General features: G+C 44.0%; 1 protein-coding gene and 1 long non-coding RNA gene across 3 annotated transcripts; one reads left to right on the top strand and one right to left on the bottom strand.

Annotated features, from left to right (window-relative positions):
- Nucleotides 1-1,150: 1,150 nt before the first annotated feature.
- On the top strand, nt 1,151-11,698 carry LOC121077677. The gene is made up of 3 exons (XR_005824256.1): nt 1,151-7,367; nt 9,206-9,322; nt 11,582-11,698. It is a non-coding gene; the product is annotated as an uncharacterized LOC121077677 (long non-coding RNA).
- On the bottom strand, nt 10,801-24,167 carry LSM11 (LSM11, U7 small nuclear RNA associated). Of its 2 annotated transcripts, XR_005824255.1 has the most exons (5): nt 23,741-24,167; nt 21,356-21,495; nt 20,531-20,614; nt 12,261-18,934; nt 10,801-11,587 (listed from the first exon to the last, which is right to left on the bottom strand). XR_005824255.1 is itself a non-coding variant. In XM_040573073.1 (4 exons), the coding sequence occupies exons 1-4, from the start codon at nt 24,165-24,167 to the stop codon at nt 18,530-18,532; spliced, it is 1,056 nt and encodes a 351-aa protein (XP_040429007.1). In that variant the 3' UTR covers nt 10,801-18,529. The 2 variants fall into 2 exon arrangements, 1 of the variants encoding a protein (XP_040429007.1); XM_040573073.1 differs by having other exon boundaries at nt 10,801-18,934.
- Nucleotides 24,168-25,068: the final 901 nt, after the last annotated feature.

Raw genomic sequence — 25,068 nt, 5'->3', positions numbered from 1 at the left:
CTCTGGAAGAACCATCTTCAAAACCTCTCATTCTAACAGATGGGAAGATTCAAACTGGTTCGATATATGCAAAACTGTGGTGGGAAGAAAGCTAGTTCTGGAGGGTAGGTGGGTGGCAAGGAAAATTAACCCTGTAGTTAGTGTTGCTTAAGGGGTGCAATGTTTGAGTAGTATTTAGCAGATTTTCAGATGAGCCGGGTGAGCCCATTCATTATACTGTCCTTTGAAGTTAAGTTAACTGGTTAAACAGTTGGCTTTGAGTTTAGAAATTCTCTGTTTAGGTTGCTCAGATCTCTTCAGAGGATCCAGTGATTTTCTTCTAATCAATAAATTATAATGAAGCATTTGTCAGGGATTAGAATAACTCCAGTGGAAAACAGTTGGTCAGTTCAGAGTGGATTTTTGTGTCTGTCAAAGATGTCTTAGTTAATGGAATATGGGCTTATAGACCAACTGTAGTACTGAACTGATTCCCTGCCCTAACCATTCGTTGTTCTTCATATGGGTCAGTATCCTAATCATCAAAGCAATGTGAAAAAAGTTCCTCATCCATTTTGATTGTCTTCAGGTGGATGGGAAGGAAGCCCTTTAAACCAAAATAGATATAAGAAAAGATAATGCGGAAAGATCCCTTGAGAAAATGGGTCAGGTGCATCCCCATGTGATTTATACCTGCAGTGAGGAGAGCCTTTTGCAAGGGAGCTTCATTCCATTCTCCACCAGTTACAGTAAAGGACATAGAGCATAGGTAGTAGCACTTAGCAGGATATGGTTTATGTCCTTAGATTCAAATGGATTGTGATCGTTAAGCAAACAATATTGAGCATGTTTAAGATGGATATTATAAAATGTTTCTCTCAATATTTCAGGTATGAGCAAAATAATTTCAATTCTTAATGTTATCTTTTCAGGTGAAAGTACAAATGAGCTGCTGTGTGAATGGTGACAGATCACCCATTCATCAACTCCTCCCCAGTATGACTTCAACATAACCTAAATCACGCTGTTATGTTAGTTAGTATAACTCCTTTCATCATTTTTTTTTAAAGCCAGGTCCAGCTGTAACTGGGAACCTTGCAGCAGCCTAGGTGTGGCTGTGGTATGCAGCGCGTGACTGCGTCGTGTGCTCCATATGGACGTTTGGCTTTCTCCCAGGGGTGCTGGGCAAGAATCTAACTTCCTTGCTCTCTCCCGCCCAGACTATTCAGAAGTTGAACTCCACATGTTCTAAAATATGCGTGCTGATGCTGTGATAGAGTCCAAAGTGCTCAAGGTTTAAGAACAGATTGAAGGCAGCCTTGGAAGTCCTGTGACCACTGCCAGCATAGCTGCATGGCCTTCTCGCACCAAGCTGCAAAGCAGCAACCTGTCATCGGAGCTTGGTGCTTACAGGGAGTAAATGGAGGGGACTGACTGTGTTTGGTAGTAAGAGGTGAACTTCTGCATTCTGTAGCTTCTGAGATGGTAAACTTTTTTAAAGTTCAGTTAAAATTAGGGAAATCCTTGGTAAAAGATGTCTGTGGTTAGGGTCATCAGAATCCATCTCCTGTGTACGTTTTTGGAATCCTTTTAAAAAAAAAAAATCAATCCTGATATGTGAAAGGTGTGACAAACTCCAGCACAGGTGCAGGTTCAGTGATGATTAGAGCATCCACTATGTTCTACAAAAGAAACTATATTCAAAACAGCTAAACAAGGGTATTTATAGCAGCATCTGTTTCAGCTATATCTGTCAGCTAAGAAACAGTCTGACACTGCTTCAGGGAGGTGGGGGAGGGATTTATCAATGAAGTGTTTACATAATGCAGGCAGGCATTGTATACTCAAGGTGATACCAACTCTAACAGGATAACAAATATCTAAAGACACTTTTATTCTCCGAGGCCTTTGCTCCAGTAGTCACTCTACAAAATTGCCTTTGTGTTCGTTTGTTCATAACTGTAAACACTTTTATAGCATGTGACGTTTTATAGTATCTTCTCTTGGTTCTGCTTAAAGCTTTTAATGGAGATGTAATTTTTTCTCCCCCACCCACCCAGTATTCTTCAAAGCCATCACTGACTAAAATTCAGAATTGTTTCAGGCAAACCCATTGGGTTTGACTGCACATTGAAAATCTTTGTTTTAAGCAAAATATTTAATTTAACTGGAAGGGAAACTTTTTTTCAGTTAGTACTCAGAAATGTCAGCACGCTGAAAAATGGCTTATTGTACAGCTCTGGGTACTTGCTGACAGATTTGACTGGCAAAAAGAATGAGAGAGTTGGAAACCAAATAGTGAATACCTGTCTGCTTCCAATTATTCCACCCAGGAGCTCTACCCAGAGCAGAGGAACGGGAGTTGCCCTCTTTTTTTTCCTATTAGAGGTAACTGAAGCACAGCTTCTTCGTGGGGACAAAGCAGCTCTGTGCTGCCTGCTCCTTGGAGGCTGTAGCTGTCCGATGAGGTGGAGCAAGCAGCTGTGCAGCTCCTTCACATCAGCCAGAAACACAGAATCTCTGTGAACCTTTTTCCCCAAAGCACTTGAATTTGGAGCTGACCTAACATTTTAAACAGCTCAGTGGGAGAATGGCTTCCTGGAGGTTTTGGTGGGGAGGATGGATATTGTTTTAGCTGCACTTCTAAGACCTGCCTTCTTGGAGCTGCGTTTAGAGCTAAAGGGAAGAAATAGAAACGCTAAGTCGCAAAGACAGCGAGGTGAACCCTGTTAATGTTGTGAGACTGAAAAGAGTGGCCTGTGGAATTTGGAAGTCAATCTGTACAGCTTGTTCAGCGATATGGTTCCAATTTTACCTAGCCAGATGCTGCAGGAGTTTGCTTCTTTGGGTAAAACAGCCTTTAAAAACTGAAATGTCTCTCTTTTGTGATGTGATTCTAGGTCCTGTAGTCAAATAAGGGAGGATAAGCAGTATGAAATTCTGCTGAATGTGGAAAATGTAAAAGGCACAAAATTTACATGGCATAATCCAGGTCTCTCTGTTTATGTAAGTGTTCCATGTGTATGGTGTAGTTCATCTCTGTCTTTCAAAAATATCTTGTCACAAATTTACAGATTTTTTTATCATGAGCCATAAGGTACTGGTTCAGTAATTAACTGGTTCTTTAATAGAGCTGCAATTACTTTGTTTCATGAGAAGGAAAAAAAGAATGCATTCCAAGACAGAGCTACTTTCGACATCTGGGAACCTCCTAACAGCTGGCTATCTAATGAATATGCATCTGCTTAAGAGGCTGTAGTCCATTAATAAACCAATAGATATAAAACAGAAAGAATCTTTGTCAGCTTCAAATGAGATTGGATGCAATGTGCTGTGAAGTGTCACTGTCGTGTTGAATCGAGCCGGGGAGGTTAACAGTTGCTCTTTGGTACCAGCGGGTTCGTGGCAGAGGCGAGGGCTGCAGCCTTGTGGCGAGAGGGCTGAAATCCCAAAGTCTTGTGGCTGCTTTCTGCCGCCTTTTGCATCCCTATTTCTCCCCCTGTTTCTCCTGGTACCAATTGAGTCTGAGGCACAGTTGACCATTTACCATCTACTCTTTTTTGGTTTGACAAAAGAGGATGTGTTGGTTTTTTTTCGTATAGAAATGATTTGATAGGCACAGGAATCGAGCATGTGAACAAATGACTCGGGAGAAGTTACATGAATGTGATAAAAATGCACCTATTTGACAGAGAACTGGGGCATGTAAGGGAACTTAGACTACCCCGTGAGCTGTGTTGTACAAAAGGACTGGTGAAATAAACACTCTTAAAAACAATGACAGTGACCTCACTTGACTGCATAAATGTCTGAACCCTTAAGGATTGTATCTGCACTTGTTCTGAGATGTTGTCCCAAACTGTAGCAACACTTGGTATCTTATTTTTGTAGTAGTCTGCGCCTTCATTTCCTGGGGGAGCTCCCATAATACGTGAGGTCGATGTAGCATTACTTTAAGCAGCCGTGTCCTTTCTGCACAGACACAATCCAGCCCCGGTTGGTCTAGTATTGTCTTCTTTTCAAAGGGTAATCACGCTGAATAGGAGCCTCTTGAAGTAGCAATAATTATTTTTGATGCAAAATGTTAATGAGGTGGAGTTCTCCTTAGAGAAAAGTTACAATTTCATCTTAAGCCACGGTACTGCTAGGAGTGACTGTCAGCTGTTAAATTACCAGTCTGCAGGCTCCTTGGGACAGAGGTGAGTCTCTTTTTTATTTGGGGTGTTGGGGGACTGAGGTAGTTTCCTTCCTTAGAAAAACGTTGAGGTGACGTAATTCCACTGCCTGCAGAAATGGAGAAGCCAAGGAGCTTGGGCTGGTTTTGCCCAGGGTGGTTGCAGATTGTAAGGCTAATTATTTGGAGGCACCCATGTCCCACTTTCCAATTCATCCTCCCTGTTTGGGACCCTCACCTGTACCACCCCTCTGCCATGGGAGTGCGGGGAGTCTGGCAGCTGAGGCACACAAGAGCCTTTGGAGGTTTTTGAGAACCTGTGCTGGATTGACAGCATCCCTGGGCAGGCTAGGCTGTTTTTTTTCTATTGTCTACAGATGAAAGATTTCTTTTTTTCCCTAACACCTTGTCAAAACGTACTCCCTGCCCTGCTCTCGACATGGCAAAGAAGCAAATCCAGCCAGCAAAACTCTGGTTTCTCCTGAGGATTGGACTCCTCAACCGTTTGCAGCACAGCAGGTAGGTCACTGATTAGCAACCCAACTTCCCTCCCTCCAGAGCTCTACCTTTCACCCCCAAATTAGCAGGACTAAGATGTTACAGCTTTATCTTTTTTGAGACAGACAAAAGAGCAAACTGTAATGGAGGGCTGTCCTTTTAAATACTTTTACTTTTCAAGGTCATTTGTGGAGCTTTTATCAATCAGAAAGCTAAATTGATACAAAAAGCATCTATAATGAACCAAGCATATCTTGAACCTTATCCCTTCAGCTGAATACAAATTATCTAGGAAGGTATGCTCATCAAGTTCAGCATCCCTGTGACCATTTAGAAAGAAAGCAGAGAAGCCACTATTGTGGTTTGGCATCTATCAATTTATTGTCTTTTCCTGTAATTGATTTATTAATTATAGCATCTTAATGATCTATTTAAAATAAATAAACCATTTACACCATTTCAAAGGTATTTTGTGATGTTCAGCTGATATTAAAATAGCACGAGCCTTATGTGCTTTTTCAGCAAGTGACCTAATTAGTTAATAAAGTAATTGAATATTAAAAAGGATGTTGCAAGTGATTAAAATTTAAGAGCCTTCAGAACATTATTAAAGCTATAAATCATACATCACTGTTTTAATTTGCATAGCTACAGAATTACTAATGGTCCCACATGCATAAGCTACTTGGCAATTAGTCTTCTAACAAACTGTTGGTGATAGTATGAGATTACCAAAATCTTTCCTGTTTTGACTTGCAACCAAATCCCAGGATGAGAGAACACTAAGGGTTAAATTCCTGAAAACATGGAAATTAAGTTCCTTCATAGGTCGCTGTGCACTAGCCTCTGTCACCCATTGTCCCTTGCCCTTCTGGCCAGTGGACCACAACCTCCCATGTCCCAACAAGGTGTTGAAAGGAGAGGAAGAAGCATCTGTCTCCACTTTGAGCTTCCTAGGCTAGCCTTGGGTCTTTTCTCCAGCCCAGTTCAAAGTGCAGGAATTCTCCTACGTGGTGCTGGGTCATTCTGCATTCTTCTCCCAATATGTACGCCTGTCACGGCGGTGCTTCTCTTCCCTGTCACCTGGACTCCAAGCTCATTAACAGCACCAAGCAGAGGGCGAGCTGCCACAAGGCAGTGGTACTTGAGCTTTGTCCCATGGATGCTGTCTTTGGGCTGCAGGGAAGGGCCAAACCAGCTGCTTGTCACCTTTTGGCTGTATGGGAAGTGCCTGAAGCGCCTGCAGACAATGAATGGTTTGCAGAAACATCATGGATGGGGAGCTGCCTGCTGGCCTCACTGGGCACAGCCCCTTCCCTGTGTGCTTGGGGCAGTGAGGGTCAGCTGCCTGTGGCCTGTGTCTGCACTCTGGGGCTGGCTGCAGGCTGGAGGTGAGCCATGATGCCTGTTTTCAATTTAATTAAGAGACAAACTGCTTTGGCCAGCTGATCTGCCCCTGCTTGCCTCTCTTGCCAAGAGCCAGTAGTTCTGCAGTGACGGTTCCTGGCCTCGGGCCTGCTGTCCAGCTCCTGAGCTGCAGCGGGGCATGGTCCAGTGCCCAGGCAGAGAGCGGCTCTGCCACCGTACGGACGTGCAGCCTGACAGGGAGCTGCTGCTCCAGGCAAAATCAGCTGCCTACAAGCAACCGACCTGGTGTGCAGTGGAGCACAACCCTGCCATCCGTCAGCTAAATGGCTGGAGCAGCTGAAAGCTGATGAGAGGGAGAGCAAACAAAGCTACAGCCAAGCAAGAGCATGGCTTTAGCATAAGCTCAGCAGCATTGTCCCTTCCCTGACCAGCGCTGCTGTGTATCGCGCCCTCTTCCCTGTGCTGCACAGCCCCCTGGCTCCATCTGGCGCCCCCAGGACTTGGCTGCTGCGCCTGCTGTAGGGACAGACTCTCAGTGAATCAGTTTCTAATTTCCCATCTCTTTGATGCGTGCGGTGTTATCGCAGTGTTATAGTCTGTCCCGGTCCCTCGCAGGAACGCTGGGTTTGTGCTCCCCAGCTCCTCCTCCCCTTGCCGCTGCCTGCTCGGTCGCTGCAGTCGCGCTGCTTGCATAAGCTAATGTGTTCACCGTGTAAGTCACAAGTCCTTTTTCTTTGGAACAAAAAAGATATCACAGAACAGCACTTCCCTGCAAAACAAAGCTGTCATTCCCACCGAGTCAGCAGAAGCCTTGATGTAGTTTTAGCTATTAAAGCGCGCTGGCTGCTACGGTACCAGGAGAAATTCATTTTTGTGCTGCAAAACTTTTCAGGAGCTTCCTTTGAAGCCTTTATTGAGGTCAGGGGCTGCAACCTCTTGTATCATTTCCATGTCAGCCTGCAGCACTCTTTGAAAGCCCTTACACTGGATATCCTGACAAATAGCAGCTCTTTGTTCATTAGTTTACACTCGGTAATAGATGTGAGGCCAGGTTCGAGGATGGTTCTCAGCAAGTGATTCACACTCTGCTGCACTAAGGTTTGCTGTGGCTCAAGTAGTTGGAGACAGTACAATCTGCTTTCAAGGGTCTGTGTTTTGAATTAAAACAGCAAGCTAAGGACGGGGTGACTTCAGAGCATCCTGATTCCACAAGGAATGACAAGAACACAGCTGCTTCTAAAATAATTACTGCCCATTATCTTACAGGTACAAAACTCATCACGTGAGGAAGGCAGTTTTGTAAACATGCAAGCATTACAACAGTACAAGCACCATGCTGAGTGACAAGGTACGCTGGAAAAGACTGGGCTTTATACCATTTTGCACTGTTTGGGGGGTTTTAGGGCAAGTCAGGTGCACCGTGGCTCTACTGCCTGGTTTCACTCCGACGTTGCAATATCAGGCACCGGCATTTGCCAGCTGCTGGCAAGCACTCGGACAGCACAGGGAGGTGAACAGGAGCCCACTCTGAAATGTAAAAGCAGTAACTTTCTACTTTGTTTCAGCTTTTCCCATGCTTGCAGTACAGACGGTGGCTGACTCGAGCCTCTGTGGCCACACGTGTTTCATACTCTTTCTACCTAATGCAGAGTGGTGTCCGGTTTGCCATCCTTCCTGCTGCTATATGCCATTAGCCTGATAGCATCAGTTTTTCCACTCAAACTCCCACATTCTTTTCCTGATCAACAACACCCTGCACAATTGTTCCATTGACTGTACTCTGATGGGAAAAACTTATTGTGCTTGAGCATTGTCCCACAAAGAAAGGGGTGGGTTTTCATCTTCAAGGCTAGGCTAGAGCTGTCTGTGAGCACACCACCACAGCATCCATAGTCTCAAAGAATATTACTTTATAGTATTTCCTCCACGGCATCACTTGCACATGAACACCACACGATCTCAGTCTATAAATTGTACAACACGACATGGATACTCACGCAGCACTAACTCCTGCCTGGGTCCCAGCCCCAACGGTCCCTGTTTCCAGCTCTGTCTTAGTGCAGCTACCACCACGCAGCTCCAGCTCCCCACGTTTCCTTCAGCCAGGGTCATCCTCCACACTGTACAGGGCTCCTGCTGCCCCTCCACCTGAAATGGCACACAGCTGCTGCCCTTAGCAGATGGACCTGTGAGAGCCCTGCTGGCAAAGACCATTTCCCTCTGCTGTACCCACAGCAAGGCTTCCCCCTGCCCCAGGTTTATTTAATAATCCCTTCTGGTGGGGACATTGGCAGATCTTCTGCTTGTTAGGGAGCCATTGTGACATCTCCACCTGCACTGCCTGATCACAAAGGGAGGATCTGGCTGACCAGCTCCCAGGTCAAGAAAAAGCAACCCAAACTACCCGTTAAAAAGGAATTGCATAAATAGTATCATACCAGAGCAATCATTATGCAGCAAGACCTGTAAGTTTCCTGTGCAGTGTAAAACGAGACCGTTATGGGCTACGTACCTGTGCCCAGCCTTCCCCCTGGCTCCACATGTCCTAGCTTCGGGCAGCAGTGCCACTGAGCTGCACGGCCTCGAAGGCAGCACCATCATGGCTGCAGTTTGCAAGGACACCAGCAGCAAAGTGGGACGGTACAATGGCAAAACTGGGTAACAGGAAAAGAGGCGAGCAAATTAAAAGTGATCCCAACCTCAAATGCTTCTGCTGGTCAAGCAGGTGAGGTGAGGAAGGGGAGAGAAGTGTTGAGGTACTGGCAGAGGCAGGTGGAGCAAGGCCCTCCCTCAAAGCAGCCATCGAAGCACCAATTACCTTCTCCTGCTGAAAGCTGCAGCCACAGCCCAGGCTTATGAAGGAAACGAGTCTTATGAGAAGGTACGAATTTGCAAAATCTTCACAAAAAACACACCTCTGTTCAGCAGAATCAAGGCAGACTGGCATTATCAAAACATCCAACCCAGCTGGTATCATGATTTACTCTTCAATTTATATCCACTCTCCATTAACTCAGAATCCTAATGATATCTGTTTTAAATATTCAAATACTTATTCAGATTTCAAGCAGGCTCTGAGCACCACCCAGACTGACTCATTAACTGAACATGTGAAACAGCAATGTACTTATCTGTATTATTAAAACTTCATTCTTGACATATCCTTTGTCACTCTGATCATTTAAGGACTTAAGGACTGCCAGGCTGTGGAAAACAAATAATCAAAACTAAGAAGTGGCCTATGTTATGAAGGATGACAGGACAGACTCATAAACGCCAAGATGAGAGAGATCTCCAAGGCAGGTAAGAAACTGTGGGGAATAAGCTAGTTGTTTGGGATAATAAATCATTCACTGCAAAAAGATGCAGCTTGAAGTTGAGAAGAACCATTCAGAGAATTCAGGTAACATTTGATCAGGAAAATAATTGCCTCAGTGGCACCAGAAAAGACCTAACTTCTTATAGCTAGGGGGGATGTCTAATGCCCCCCCTTTTATTTTTTTTTCAAAACAGGGACAAATTGACATCAGAACTGCAGGTAAATATACTTTACGGAATTCCAGAATAGCAGCTAAATTCAGGAGGGGAATTTCTAACTGTGCCTTACTACTCCATCTATCATTTTTCCTTAACTTGAGCAATGGTCTCATCAGGTATGAGAAAAATGCCTGCTTCAGTCCTCTCAGATGTCACCTGCAAGTAACAAAAACAAAACAAAACAAACAAACAAAAAAAACAACAAAAACAAACAAAAAAGACATACCATTTCTGTGGCAGTACAGAACTTGTTTCACCAGCAGCTTAGGAGTACAACTGTTGTAGTCAAATCAGGTGTTTTGACTCTAATTAGGAGGGTACCAAACACATGCTTACCCTTAAGCACCTGCGTGGTTATCAAACAAAAACTCTGCCCTTTGCACTTGTAAATGAAATGGACCGAACTGTAGTCTAAAAGAACAAGAGTCTACTGTAAATTGACTGTAAATCACCTTGTAAGACATCAGGGAACTATCAGACACGTGGAAGAAAGGGCAGACTCCCAGCGTAAAGCATTTTAAAATGCAAATGAAAGTCAATGGGCGGCAGACCTTTGTGACTCCCATGTCTGATCCTTCTCATTACATGCATCCTCGTATTGCCACTCATGTCTTTAAACTGTAGATTTTGTTTTCTTTAAACGGTTCACAGGTTGCGCTGGGGGTTACTCCTTTTAGAAAATATCTGAACTCCGGAGCACAGATATGTTTCCACCTCTGGCAATCTGCATCCACATAATTAGCACCTGTGATCCAAACACATCAGCAACATTTACCTGGGACTAAACAGGTTCCTGGAGGACGGTTTCCCCACTGGCTATGCTCACGCTGGACCAGATGCCTGGATGCTGGCTCTGGACCTCACCGATTCCTGGCAAGCCACCTCCTGATGGCACGGTGGAAGACCACACACTAGGATAACAGCCCTTTGCGTGATCAGGACAGCACGTCTTATCTTCTTCAATATGAAGTTCAATTCCTGTCTGCATCTCTAAAAGACAGGTATGACATTCTTATTTTATAGCTAAAATACAGGTATAATAATATTCTTATTTGGTACGTTAGTACAGTTTTGAACACACAGACAACCAGTTTGCTCCAAATCGTGACTAGATAGCAGCACTCGCATTCAGGACTTGTGGTCTCCGCATCCAGGCATCTGTCCTAACTGCTGCAGCAGCAGCTTCATCACTGACACAAACGTATTGACAGAACACACTAGAAAACATGCTCTGAAGCCAACTGTTACATGGATATTATTTATTGCAATGCAGTCTTAGCACTTTTAAATATAAACATTTATGTCTAGAAAGCAGAATATTGCAAATTCAGTATTATTCAATATGTTCATAGCAGCATCAGCTTCCTAAGAAACAAAATATTTAGGAAGACAGAGAAGGAATTACAAATGAGTTACACTCTCATTTATTACCATTAGACGGAAACATGGTATTGCAGCTGTGAAACAGATATTAAAGTCACCAAATCTGACCTTGAAGACACAAGTAATTTCAAGACTGAAATGCGTCATTATACCTGATATCCTGCACATTTTTGGTGTGCCTCGACATAAGGCTAACAGTCAAGTGCCTGAAGAGGGCAGATGATGTATGTATCTGCACTACCTGACATATTATAGTTTTAATAACAATACGTAGCACTTGTATAGCACTCACTGCTCCCCCAAATCCTCGTGAGACAGGCAAGGATTGCTCTCAGATGTATTACAGCTCTGGAGCGTAAGGGAGAGGGAGGGAAAGTGACTTGCCAAGGCCATTGAGTGAGCAAGTGGCAGTAGGGAGACTGGAATTTGTCAGCATCTGACTTCCAATCTCGTATCAGTCTGGTCGGTCACGCTGTTCCTCTGTGTTTCACTTAGGAAGTTTTATAAATGACTAATTGGTTAGCAAGTCTCAACCCATGCAGCGATACTGGATGCATGCAGCATTCGGAAAGAGGTCAATACAACTGCTCCCCTCGTAATGCCCATTTGGGTTTGAACGCTTCTTTCATTTTCTCATCTCAGGATGATCTGTCAAGCGGAAGATACAATGACACAGCTGTACTTTGCTCTAAAGCAGTGGAAATCAGAAGCAATCGCTAAAGGAGCAGGAGCAGCTTTCATTTCTTTCCTGAGGGAGAGCACTGATCTTTTGAGAGGAAAAAAGGATGGATATGTTTTTACACAAACTGATCAAACTACTTTTCATTCTAAACGAATACAAGACTGACTGAAAGTCTCAGGTGTACTAATTTTCTTCAGCTAAGTCATCCAAGTGTACACTGTGAAGGTAGCAGCTAATAAAACAGTTATCCAGGAACATCAGAAGCCATTTTCCTTTCCTGACAGGCCTTCACTTCTACCAGCTAAGAGCAAGAGCACTTACAGTGACATCTAAAAGGACTTGTAAACATCATGAGACAAGCCATCTCTGATATTCCTCCACTAAAGTAGTCCTTTCTCCTGCACCCCCAGAAAGCTAACAAGGATAACCAAGCCTCCTACCATCCCTGCCTCAAAAGAGGAAATTTGCTTAGTTGTTTTTTCTCCCACTGGATTTCCTCTGCAAAATTTGAGAGGCAGGATCAAACACGTCAGTTATTAGGGCTGGAGTCTGGCAGAGACTCCTGGGGCACAGTTCATGTGCTGTGAAATGTTCACAACGAACGGCGGCTGCACTAGAGAATTGTCTCTGCATACTCACGGCTTTATTTGTAGAGCACAACAGCCCAGTGCTGGCCAAATTACGCCAAAGCGTACAGACAGGAATTGCAAAGGCTACCTCCCATTTTGAGAAGTTATCACCAAGTAAAGTAATTCCTCTCCCCTCCTGTTTCATGGCCTGCTTTCCCACTTTCAGCATGCTGTGTAAGCCTGTAGTTGGGAAAATGTACAGAGAGGTACATATTATATTTATGGTAGACTACACACAATTTATTCTATCAAAAAAAGTCATCATCAAGTGCATTAATCCTGCAGTGCCCATATGGAGGAAGAGCACCGGTCTGCCTTGCATCTCTCTTCCCAAGTGGCCTCATTTTAATTCTGCCCAGGCTACTAACAGGTAATAAATGGCAGCAAAGGACGCTTTTCAAAAGGAAGCTTTTTAACCAGCACATTTCTATCACGTAACAAACGATGCTTTTTCCTGCTGATACGTCAACAACATCACAGAAAAAGCTGTGATGAAAAATCCAGAAAAATCCACCTACTCAGATCTCTCCACTAAGTACACTGCAGCTTCTTGAACAAGACTGGAACAAGATAAAACGACAACACATCATGAACCACTGTATTTGCCATCTTCTTATGGATGAAGATGATAATACCAAGAAAGCTTTGCATGGAGATAATGCTGTGGACACCTGATTACTACAAACTGGAATTGCTTCTCTGGAAGCTTTCACTATAAAGTTAGATCATCTATACTTAAGTTTGCAAACTGACCTACGTCTCTTTGAGCTCTGTTCTTTGTGTGTGCCTAACTCACTTTGGGTTTTGGCCTGTTTAGGCCCACCTCCTAGCAAGCCTGGAAACTCTGGGATAAACAGCTTTGAAAGAACTACCTCACTCTAGGGAGATCATCTTCCTTCACTAGAAGGGAAGTATTTTTTATCCTCTCTTCTTCCAGTGGAAGCTTCATACATTTCTATCTGTGCACCTTGTTAATATCTTGAGAATAAAGATTTTGGTATTCAACACCTTAATTACAATAACATGACCTTTAGTCACCATATCAGTCAGTATCACATAATTCCACAAATTGTGTAATCCCTTCATTTTTAAGGATCGCTTCTAGAACGTGTTAGCCTTTTGTAATGTCTCAGCAAAGGCAGTCTTAGGATCGCTATAGCACAAGCTTCCAATTTTTAAGCCAATGTGAAGAAGCAAAAGTGTGAACCGAAATAGTTCCAGGCTGCAGAAGGCGCATAGTCTAGCATTTCTATTTTACACTTTGCAATGCAGGCAGAACAGAAAACATCTTTATATTAATTCACAGGATTTTGCAGTTATGCTTTGAGGCAGACACAAACGTATTTCTCAACAGATTCTCAGAAAAGAGCTTGCCTGGCTGAAGGAATCTCTGCATCAGTGCTACTGCAGCAATGCTGCTGCACTGACTGACCGGCTGTAGCACTGAGCCTGGCAACTTCATCCAGTTGCAGAGCTTTCAGCTTAAGCTGGTGGTTTTAATTCTGATCTGTTTAATCAAAGACAGAAAGTTTACCTGGATATATATAACTTCAGAAACTTGTGTTTTCACAGTTTCCTGACCCTCCTGCCTTCCCGTTTTCTTTCGAGACTCCAGAGGAAATCAGTGTTTCCACCTGGCTCATTTAAGTCAGTCACTGAGCAATAGAAGAGGTAGCACACAGGCAGCATGTTGGACAGAATGTCGTATTAAGAAAAATTAGACATTTTTTCTCTACTTCTATTTTTCTGAACACCTCTTCACCCATTGCAATTCATTGGCTCAAGTGAGTGATTGCAACAGCAAACTAGGAAAACCTAGCACTCTGGGAAGGAAAAGAATAGAAAATAAATGAATAATGAGTTTACTGCAAAAGATCCAAGATAGATAATTTTTCTGACCAAGCAATTTCAAAAGTCTGCCACTGTTCTCACAGAGAATAGTATGAAAATGAGGAATAGTCTAAGGCTATCTGGATGTAAAATGAGGCTGGGTAACTCTCCTTGCGGGGGGGGGGGGTAAAAAAAAAAGTGGGCAGCCAAGCCTTCTCCTGCTGGGACCTGCCCCTGCTTCCAAATGATACAGAAGTGAAAGCTGCATCAGAAACAATGAATCCAGTAACTGAAGAACCAGAGGCAGATAGAAAACAATTGTTTTTGACCACTTCAGTGATCAGGTGGTAAGAACATGCTAAGTATCTGCCTCTAGATCAGAAAATTTTTAGGCAATTACCAAGCTGAACTAGTCAGTTGAGAGAGGAAACTAAAACCCATGCTTTCTACAAGCTTTCTTCCTTTAGCATTATTCTTTTACCACAGCCACTTTTAAGAATTGTTTGATAAAAATGAAACGCCTGTGCAGAAGAGTTTCCCAAGAAATAATCCCAGTCATGATACCCGTAACTGTAGGGTAACACCGCAGCTCTCAGCCTGGTTTTCACTGTTCTCCCCACTTCCCCACAGCATAGCAAGTATTTATGCCATGGTTCCGTCCATGAAAATCCCATTCAGACTTTCTGAAAAGGTCTCTAGAACTATATCGCTGTACAAACAACATAGCCCCTCTTTAAGTAACTATGAGACTTTGCTCCCTAGTGAACTATGTCAGCAATTACAGGGTATGTGATGATACTGCAAGAAATACCTCTGACAGCACAGTTTAATTCCAAGACTATCTCATTACGTCGTTTTTGCAGCTGGCATCGTAACACTTCACGAGTTTCACGTCTGCTATGTCAGAAATTATTCCAAAAAAAATCTCAAATTATCACAACACTTCTAAAGTAGTTCAAAAAACTTTGCTCCTTGCAATTTGGTACCTCACAATAAATATGCTTTAGGAATCACTGCTAACCATCAGGCTGAAAATGTCATATAAGAACTGAGCAGAATACAACCAGCACAATGATCCTTTGAGGTATTCTTTACGCTCGGCTCAAAGCTTTTTCACTCACACAGCTCTTTGTTTCTTAAGACTGCCTCCTGCTCACATCACCTTCTTTGCGACATTGCAGCAACAGAGGAATGGCAAAGGCAGGCAGCTTTCTGAACAAAGAACCTGGATTTTATGCTGAGTTTTGAAAAGGAAAACATGGCAAGAAATAACCAGAAACAACAAAAAATAACAAAGTTGTTTTCTTTTTTTCTTTTAAACATTTACATGAATATTTAAGTGAGGTAGAAGACCACTTCAGAACATCACATTCAATTTTATTTAAAGAGCAACTTTATCTGAAGTATTAAACATGCAAGTGACAACACACATACAGGATCACTTGCTTAGTCACAATCAAATACTATGTTTCAAAGAGACAAAGTTCATAAAATAGCATTTTGATAATGGGCCTCAAAATGATATGGTATCAGAAAAAGTAGGGTACAGGAAGACTCTTTGAAAGATCTGAAGTTATAGAAGAGCCTGTATTTGGGAAGCAGCTTGGAAATACTGAGAGAGGTGGACAGGAAAGTAGGAAACAAAAGAAAAACCACCAAACCATTGAACCTAAAATAGAAGAGAGAATTTTAACCAAGTCCACAGATAAGAAAACAATGAGAAAAGAGGATGAACACTTTAATAATGAGGTAGAGGAAAAACAAAACAACAGACATACTGTCTAGTTCTTAACCAGGTTTGTTGTCTAAGGTGATGACTTTGGAAGAACGGTCAGTTGTGATATAAAAATCAAGGCACAAACACAAGTCTAAGCACCAGCATTTTTCAAAAAAAATTAAAAAATTAACTTGTAGGTGTGAAACAACAAACACTTGCAAGATTTAAGAGGAAAACCTTCTGATGAAAGGAAACACTGAGACTTATAGAAACTGCAAACTTGCTAAAGTATCAGCTGGCAAGGAAAGAGGGCAGTAAAGCTGCAAGAACATTCAAGGTAGCTGTATCTTATTTAATGCACGAAGAAGGATAAAATAGACAGATAAATAGAAATCTGAGGTAAAGAAAAGCAAGAATTCAATGGGATGGCATAGTACATAGGCCTGAGTGAGAGATATGACACCCTTTGGTCAAGTACAAAAGAGGAGAGGTGTCAAAACCAGTAGCCTTTGGCATTCATGAATGGAAGAGGCAAAGATGGTCATCCCAAGAAACTGAAATAAAACCAAAACGGTCAGAAAGCACAGGGAAAAAAAAAAAAACAACACACATACAACCAAAAAAAAAGATGAAAAACATTAATTTGCAATAAAAGCTGATGAGAACAGAAATAAAGTCCTTGTTTCCAAGGACTGGAAGGATTCCGGTCAGTTGTCAAGTGCACAGAAAGCCAACTAGGAAAGGTTCAGAAAACCAGGACAAGTAAGGGTGAATAAAAGAACAATCTTCCTAAACCAGAGTTTAGAAAGGAACATCCCGAGGAGACAAAATACTGAAAGAAGAAGGGAAAAAGGTGGCGGGGAGAGGAGGGGAGAGGTGGGACAACAGTGGACCACAACCATACAAACAAGAACAGCACGAAAAGAGAGGAAGGAAAAACATCCAAAGGAAGAATCTTTTCAGTGCCTGGTTTCAGTTCATAGTAGGAAGGGATTACAGCGATGAAACTATGTATAAGAAATCATAAACATTCTTTTTTTGCCTCTACAGTACTTTTTAATCTGAGGCACTTTTGTCCCAGTCTGAACTTGGGTTTGCAGCTCAGGGGCTGAGCTGATCAGTCATCCAAGCCCCATGTCATCTGAAACATTGACGTAACAGTTTCAGGCTCCCCCAGAGGCATACAGCTGCTCTGCATGTCCAGGAACTCCTGCTAAATGATTTCTGTAATTCACCCAAGCACCAGACATATTCCTAATGAGAAGCAAGCAATATGCTGCACTTGAAGCAACAGAAATACCGACTTTCAAGAATACAATCACTTAGTTTGAGGACTTACAACCTCAAAACGCAATAAAAGACCTGCTATAAAGCACTAGAAAGTTCTACCAGTTGTCTTGTCTAACCACTGTCCTGGCAATTTCACATCTTCATCTTAAACACAGGAGCTGCTGCAAAGCCTAAGGTGGTTGAGATGAATCCAGGAATAGCAGTGTGAAATCTAGTGTCCTCTGACATCCAAGAGAACAGACTAGGTAATGTAACAGCTTCGTGTACCCTCAAACTTTTCCACGTAGCTCTTGGAAGGCAGTTTATGCCTGCAGAAGCCTGACCTGATCTGCAGCAGCTTAAGAACGATGCTTAAAATAAAACCACTGATGAGGCGAGTTTGACTTTTATACTTCATAACAGTTTTAGGCACACCTCCAAAGCTCAGTACAGCTGGAATTCGGTGATGCATCATTCATACAGATAGGAAAGACTAGTGAAGATTTCTGCTTTCTGAGAACAGCTGAAGACACAGCACCTCTAGTTTCATTAGAGGGAACTCGAAAGGCGCTTAGATACAGTACAACTGTGCTCAGCACGAACGCTTATATCTGAGAAGAAAAACTACGTCTTTGTAAACTTCACTATCACAATAAGAACCAAATGGGTGAAAGATAAAAGTACAACATTCACAGATAAACTCCATAAAAGGAGGTCCCTGGATCAGCTACGTTAGCTGCTTGCTGGTGACGCACAGCAAAAGCACGGCATTACAAATAGAAGCGTAAGCTTTGATATTGGAAACAAGTTAAAATCCTACACTCGTTCACAGAAAAAGAGCAGTCCAATTAAGGGAAGAGGTCTTCTATCACACAGGGCTTTTCAGAGCTAACTATGAAGAGGCTAATCGCCATCAGTAGTATGTCACTCCACCTTTTTATAGACCGTTTCAAAATGCCTGTCAGAATTATGTCTGGAAGAGAAGACATCCACGTAATGGTGGTAGATAAACTGCTGGTTTCGTTAGCTATTTTCTCATGAGATTACTCAGAACGTGGCAAGCAGCATCTGTGGTTCATTCCAGGTGGAGAACTAATCTTAAGCTCCTCAAATGTAGGCCACAATTAGCTCCTATACCTGAGTACACCAAAACTCCCCACCAATCCTCTTGACTTTGCTTCATTTTACTTTTTAAGGAGCAGTGGGGTCTGAGTTTACCTCCCTCATCTCACAGAAAAAAAGCATGCTGCTGGTCTTGTCCTGAGACCCCCAGCATAGATTGAAGGAGGCTGCTTTGGCAATAAGCTCAGGGTGCTCCAGTTAGAAACACTTCCCCTACCTTGTTACAGTAACGGGTAACCAGTCACAGTACCATGATACTTAACAAGAATGCTAAATAGTAACGAGAGCTGCAGCGGCAATTCATGCTATCAAATAAATACACTGATGAAGGCTCAGCCAAGTTAATGTGCTAAATGGACAAGCAAGACATTCTCTCCTCGAATAAAAATCTGGTTTATGTGACGCGTGAACACCTGTTGATAATCCACTTTGGGCCTCCTTTTTCTCCGTGACTGGCTTCTTGCGCGGGTACCACCAGCGCTGGCACCCTCTGTGTGAGCAGTCCCGCTCCCCACATCAGCTTCACCTCTGACTGCCAGATGCAGACTGTCACCTGGCGTCTTCTTTTCTCCAGCTCTGCCCAAGCGCTTCTGCCTCTCACGCTCATCTTCTGCTCTCCCTCGTCCCGATCCAGCTTTCCATCCGAGCGTCTGAGAGTCATTTGTCAGGGCCAGCTCCCCCGAGACAGTCTTTGAGTCAGCTCCCTTCTTTACTGAGGACTCCTGCAGTTTGAGTCTGTCAAACAGCTGTAAAGGAACATTTGTGTATGTGACCACATTCATAAAACAAGAAAAGCCTCTTGTTCTGCATTTCATTTGAGTGTATGATCCCAGATCAGTTCTCAAAATACCCAGTTGGTGAAGAGTCTTTACCAGGAATAAATACCATGTTTTCTTGGCTAAATCAAGCCATGACGTAAGGCGAATGGATCTCCTGTATATGCATAAGCATTTTTACATCAGGGAATTTAATTTGGGGAGCAATGCTGATATGCTGTATCATTTAACTTTGGTCAAGAACAACAGAAAGCTACCAAGTTGCTCCGTTAGCTCACTTTCCCCCAACCTCTTGTACTGTTCTCAAACTGTTTGTACAGAGATCCCCACCCTTGTGTCCTAAGGCAGGACACGAATCCCTAAGATAAGGGGCCTCAAACAGCAAGGAGTGCGTGCTGAAAAAATGACACTTCATGCTCCCCAAACAAACTGAAGGAGGCCACTTCTGGGAGGTGAGCAGGCCAAAAACAATAGGAAAATAATAAAAGCTGCAGCAGCAGGCCCAAAGCACGGGATGAACTCATTAATCTGAGAATACATAGTACAGAAACTGGAAGAGAAACTGCTTTTACTCTGGCAGCAGGCAAGCTTTTATGAAATGCTGACAAATGAAAAGGATTCTTGGTTAGGCTGTCTCTTCCTAACAACAGGATGGAAAGCCAGTCTCTGTGACAGTGGGCTAAGATGAGCAATGACAACTGGATTATTTTTAACTTAGGAAGAGTGGGATCTATCAGAAAATAGATTTAAATGGCAGGAATCTAAAAGCAAATCCTTTGCAATGAAACCGTTAAAAAGTTTTTGTGATGCCTCCCTGATGTTCAAAAGGCCCCAAGCTATGCCATGCAACAGGCACAGCCCTGCCACATTTTTTTCCTTCATTGTTCAGAAGTTAATCTATCATATCTTCAGTTTTCAACTTGGTAAACATTTTTTTTTTGCAGCTGGACCCAAAGAGTGTGTTGCTTTGGAGCAGCATGAAGAATCTTGGGCTTCACAGTGGCAAGACTAGAAGGTCAAGTGAGCAAACAAGACATTCAGTACCATTGGCTAGAGACAAAGACCGTCACTCCATGAACGTCACTATCAGAGTTATGCACTGCCAAATCACCTGGCAGAACTGTATCAATCACAAGTGAAAAAAAAAAACTAAAACAAAAAACCAACTATTCTACCAAATTATTTAGGGCACAAAATACTGGATGGCCTTATGTTGGCTATCAGAGGGCAGAAAATAGTTCCAGCATAAAGCCAGACAGTACAGAACAGACAAATCAAAAACCACACGCTGAGCTTATAGAAGATCAGCGTGCTGTACTAAGCAGTGGCAGCAATTGTGATCTCATATTAGGAATTCTAAAGTGGAACTTCTGTAACAGTGAACTATGGCCAAAGTACTTTCAAAAAGGTCAGAATACTTCTTTTTCAGTTCAAGTAATTTTAGAGTCCTCTGTACTAAAAGGAAGTAAAACATTTCAAATATAAATATAGCTTTCCAGCCTATGCTCCCCTTTTACTTTGAAAACTGAGATATTCCAAACATTAAAACGGCAGATGGTTACCTACCCGGGTTAGTGTGAGCTGAGGTTCTGCATAGAAAGCTTTGCCCAGTACTGGTTTCCTGTATGTCTCATCCACGTCTGTCAGGGCCTAGAAGATTAAAGAAATGGAAAGTTCAAAAATATAAAAAGACACAAAGAGACTTCAGGCTATCTTTGTGCCATAGCATTATGAAATTATGCTCTGAGAGAAAATCTGTCCTAGGAACAAGCTGTTATTTGGAGCTGGCTTCATATCAGCTAAGTTGTACTGAGGTATAAAAGCAACAGCAAAGCCTAGCATCCATTCTGCGTTATTTAGAAAATCCGAGCCTCGCCTGCAAAATCCTTCTATTTTTTCTACCAATTTCCAAGCGTTTCACAGCCCTAGGCTCACAAATTTTTAGTAGCTGCTGTTCCAGCCATTGTCTTTAAGATCTTCATATGGTAGAACACAGGCAAAGGTGACATACAAGCAACTTGTTGGTGAAAGAAATCAGAGAAGTGGCTACCACTATAAGATTGGAATATGCAGAGACATTTTTGGAAGCTTCTGATATTCTTCATATATCACCTTCCTGGGTTCTTATATAAAACCTTTGAAGCTGCTGTGTACTCCAAAGTTTCTCCTTCACCCTCTCCTGAAGTCTATAAAACAGCTAGGTATCTCCCAGACATACCAATTCAACACCAAGCAAAAGTCTGAAACCCAGCACTCAGTGCAAGAGTAAACTAGCATTTACGGACCACAAAATCATGTTTATCTTCTCAAAATGTAATTTGTTTAAACCTGTTGCAAATTTCAAATGTTCAGTGTAGCAGTTACAAACCAAGGGCTTGGAACAGTAATTACCATATTCCAGAACTTGTCAAATGCAACCAAAAACCCTGTGCAGACTCCACGAAGCCCTTTGAAAGTGCGGATATGAACATTGATTTTTACGCCATCTCGGACACAGCGATGGAGCTCCCCGAGCGGGCTGCCTTCGTGGACTAAAACAGAAAGAGAACACCATCAGTCTTCAACAAAATACATTCATAAAGAAAGTTATGTAGAAATACTTAGATTTAGGATTTTTGGAGTTCAGATTTAGATTGCTATGTTTCTTTTATACAAGAACTTTATCTCCAACTTTTATAAAAAAGTAGAATCAAGTAGAACCTTTATTTACAACTATGTCTTTGCTTGTCAGCACCCCATTAGACCTCACAGAAAACACTACTTTGCAGCTCTACCTGGGTAATACAGCTCTACCTGCATAATCCAACCTTTTTCTACTCTTCCTTGCTGTGGAAGCCTCCAGTTTCACCAAACTAATAATTTTTCTATCCATAGGGAAATTAGTTACCTAGCTGGTTCTATACTCAAAATCCAATGCTTACTTGCATGAAATAAGTATGTGCTTAATGCAGGATTTTGAAGAATTACTGGAAAACTGCTGTGCACCAGAGGGCAAGTACCTCAGGAGAGACAAAATACAGATCCAAATTCTGATGAAGTTCAAGTCGCTGTCCACAGGGTAGACTCTATTTAGAGACAAAGTTAAAAGAACAGGAGCAAAGCAAGCGAGAACAGTTGAAGCAGCTCAGAGCAGTACTAAAGGCCTTTCTAGCTGCTCTGCGGTAACTGCTTGCATGAGTTCTTTGCCCCTTGGTAAATACGAGATGATTTGAAATTGCTTCTCCTGAGCTGACTCCAAACAGGCACTGCTAACTCCTCACAGTGGGCAAAATTTTGAGTCCATTTTACATTTCTGACACACGGAATTTAAGGAACAAGTCACACATTGTCACAGCTGCCTGGGAGCACAGCAGCACAACCCTGGGATGCAGTAAAGCACGAACCACACATATCGTACATGTCTCCAGAGGCAGCTATTGCCTTAGGATCCAAGCTTCGAACATAGCCAACCTGCTACGCAGACAGGCCCCCTAGTTGCAGGGAAAGCACACAGTTTTGAAAAAAAATAAACTCTTCAGACTGCTGAACAGCACTTTAGATGCCAGTTGAGCCAGTCTTCTTCAAAGTCCACGCTGTCTAGTCTTAGATGTGTGGATGTTAAATATGTGCTCGTAATGGAAACATGTAACCTGCTCACTAGACCACCGCTACAGTTAATTTTTACAGTGCATTTGTTCAGTTTCAATCACAGTAATCCAAATACAGATTCTTTATATTAAGATCCTGAATCAATATCTAAGGTCAATTCTTTTGAAAATCCTACTTAAACAGAGCCTCTGCATTTGTGGAAAACCCTCATCTGACATGATGAGATTGCGGATCATACAGCACCTCTGGAAAGGAATACGTTGTTTTGGTGTCTAAGCAAGAAAAAGGTTCTGCTTTAGGCATTCAGAATTGAACATTTTGGCTTTGTCTTTTTATAAAGAGCATTAAGGTGATGTTGGCGATGGGAAGAGATATTTTGACTCCAATAAACCTGCAGTATTTTTAATTAAGCGCACTAAATTTGCATCTCATTTGCTTCTTGGTGTGGGCCCACAAGTTGCACCCCTTATGTTCAGGGGCTATTTCCCTGACTGCGTATGCAAGTCTATACACGAAATTTGTATCATCCCCACAGATGACGAATTTATCATCACAGTTCCCTCCTGCCTCAATCCGCTGCTCTATCATCACATCAATAGAAACACCAGCGCTGTATTTATGCCCCCAGGATGCACATTTAGTAGCCGAGAGAGCACAGTGTGTTGCGGGCTCACGCTGTGGTTATCACTTAACTACTAGCTCCGTGGGCTGAAATCTGATTCCAGGTTTAAGAACAGTACTTCTGAAAGCACAACACTTTCTCGTCCTTCCTTTCCATTAAGAAGATGAATGTGACCAACCAAATGACCAAGGAGGATGTCACAACAAAACGAGCATCATCTCCAGTGAGCGTTTCTGCGTTCAGCGTTTTACCAAGCCCGCAGTCCCCATTTCCCCCCGAGCTCTCTCAGTCCCTCTCCCTGACCCTGTCACTCCGCTGTCACCCCACCGCCCGCCTCACTCCGTACCCCCATGCCCCAGCACACCCCCTGGCACCCAGTGGCCGAGCCCGGGCCCCCTGCCCTTGCTCCAGCCCCCCTATACCTCAAGCCCCCCATTCCTGGCACCCCCATACCTCAGATCCTCCACAGCCTGGAGCCCATGCCTCAGCCCCCCACGCCTCAGCCCCCCCATTCCCAGCCCCCCAAACCTCACCCCCCCACACCTCAGCCCCCCTCCGGCCCTTACGGGGCATCCTGGTGAGGACGTTGCGCGGTGCCCTCCTGCGCCGAGCCGCCGCTCCCCCCGCGGCCGCCTCCTGCTCGGGCCCGGCGTTGACCATGAGGCTGCGGAGCCGCTGGATGCGCTCGGGGTCGGCGGCGGCGGGGCCGCGGCGGGCGGAGCGGGCGGAGGGGCCGCGGCGGGCGGCGGCGGCGGCGGCAGCGGCGGGGCGGCGGCCCCGCGGGCGGAGCAGGCCGCGCTGGAAGCTCTCGTACTCGGCGAGGTTGTTGAAGCACGGGGCGCCGGGGAAGGGCAGCGGCGTGCGGGCCGAGTACAGCGCCAGCAGCGGGTCGAAGCGGCTGGAGCTCACGTCCAGGCGGCCGGGGCTCGGCGAGCGCTCGGCCCCCGCCCGGCGGCGCCGCTGCTGCTCCGCGGCCCCCTCGGCTTCCTCCATGGCGGGCGGCGCCCGGCCCGCCGCTAGGGGGCGCCGCAGCGCCGCCCGCCGGCCCCGCAAGCTAAGCAGGGCCCCGGCCGGGCCGCGCCGGGAGGGGAGACCGCCCAGCACCGCCCGCGGAGGCGGAGCGCGGGGAGGCGCGAATTAACGGTGAGTTAATGAGAAATTAGCGGTGCTGGCGGCGAGCAACGGTTTCCCTCGCCGCCGCTGCTGCCCTCTGCAGCCGCCAGAGGCCTCTGGCGGTCCCGGCGCTGCAGCGAGCAGGGTCATTCTCATTTGAATGCGCTGAGTGGCACAGAGCACAAGACCCGTTTGCCACAGGACACGTTAACGCTGCGGGGTTTTTACCGCAACAGATTCCCCCACCTACCCTTTGTCTTTCATAACCGCTTCCCATAACTTTAATGGTTCCTGTTACAGCAGTATAACATCAGGCCCAGCTTGCTGCCCAACCTCAGGAAGCGTCTGTTTCTTCACAGCCCCAAAGAAACTTCATGCAGGAGGATACCACGTGCTTGAGTCCATTACGTTCTTCCCCCCCATAGCATTTAAAGTCATAAAAATGCCAGACCAGAGTTGTAAAGACAATCTATATCTTGGTTCAAAACTCTATATCCATACGTAACTAGATGTTTACTTACTACACATCGTTGTATGAGTTAAATGGAAAACACTTGACAGCAGGACCTAATACACACGTACTATCACATCTCTCCTTATGTATCAGGTAGTCATAATACATGATTAAAAACCCCTACATGATGCTTTTTCAAGGAGGATCGTTATTGCCAAAGTTGTTTTCATCTTTGCTCAGAATGCAAAATCCAAACGCTACCACCTCTGGAGCGGTTGCTCTGTATGTCATGTCCAAAGTCAAGCCCTAGCTAGCGACATGGCACAT

Source organism: Cygnus olor, chromosome 14 (assembly GCF_009769625.2).
Source record: "Cygnus olor isolate bCygOlo1 chromosome 14, bCygOlo1.pri.v2, whole genome shotgun sequence".
Classification (NCBI taxonomy): Eukaryota; Metazoa; Chordata; class Aves; order Anseriformes; family Anatidae; genus Cygnus; species Cygnus olor.
The sequence above is the reverse complement of the archived record's forward strand: the minus strand, read 5'-3'. Positions and strand labels throughout refer to the sequence as shown.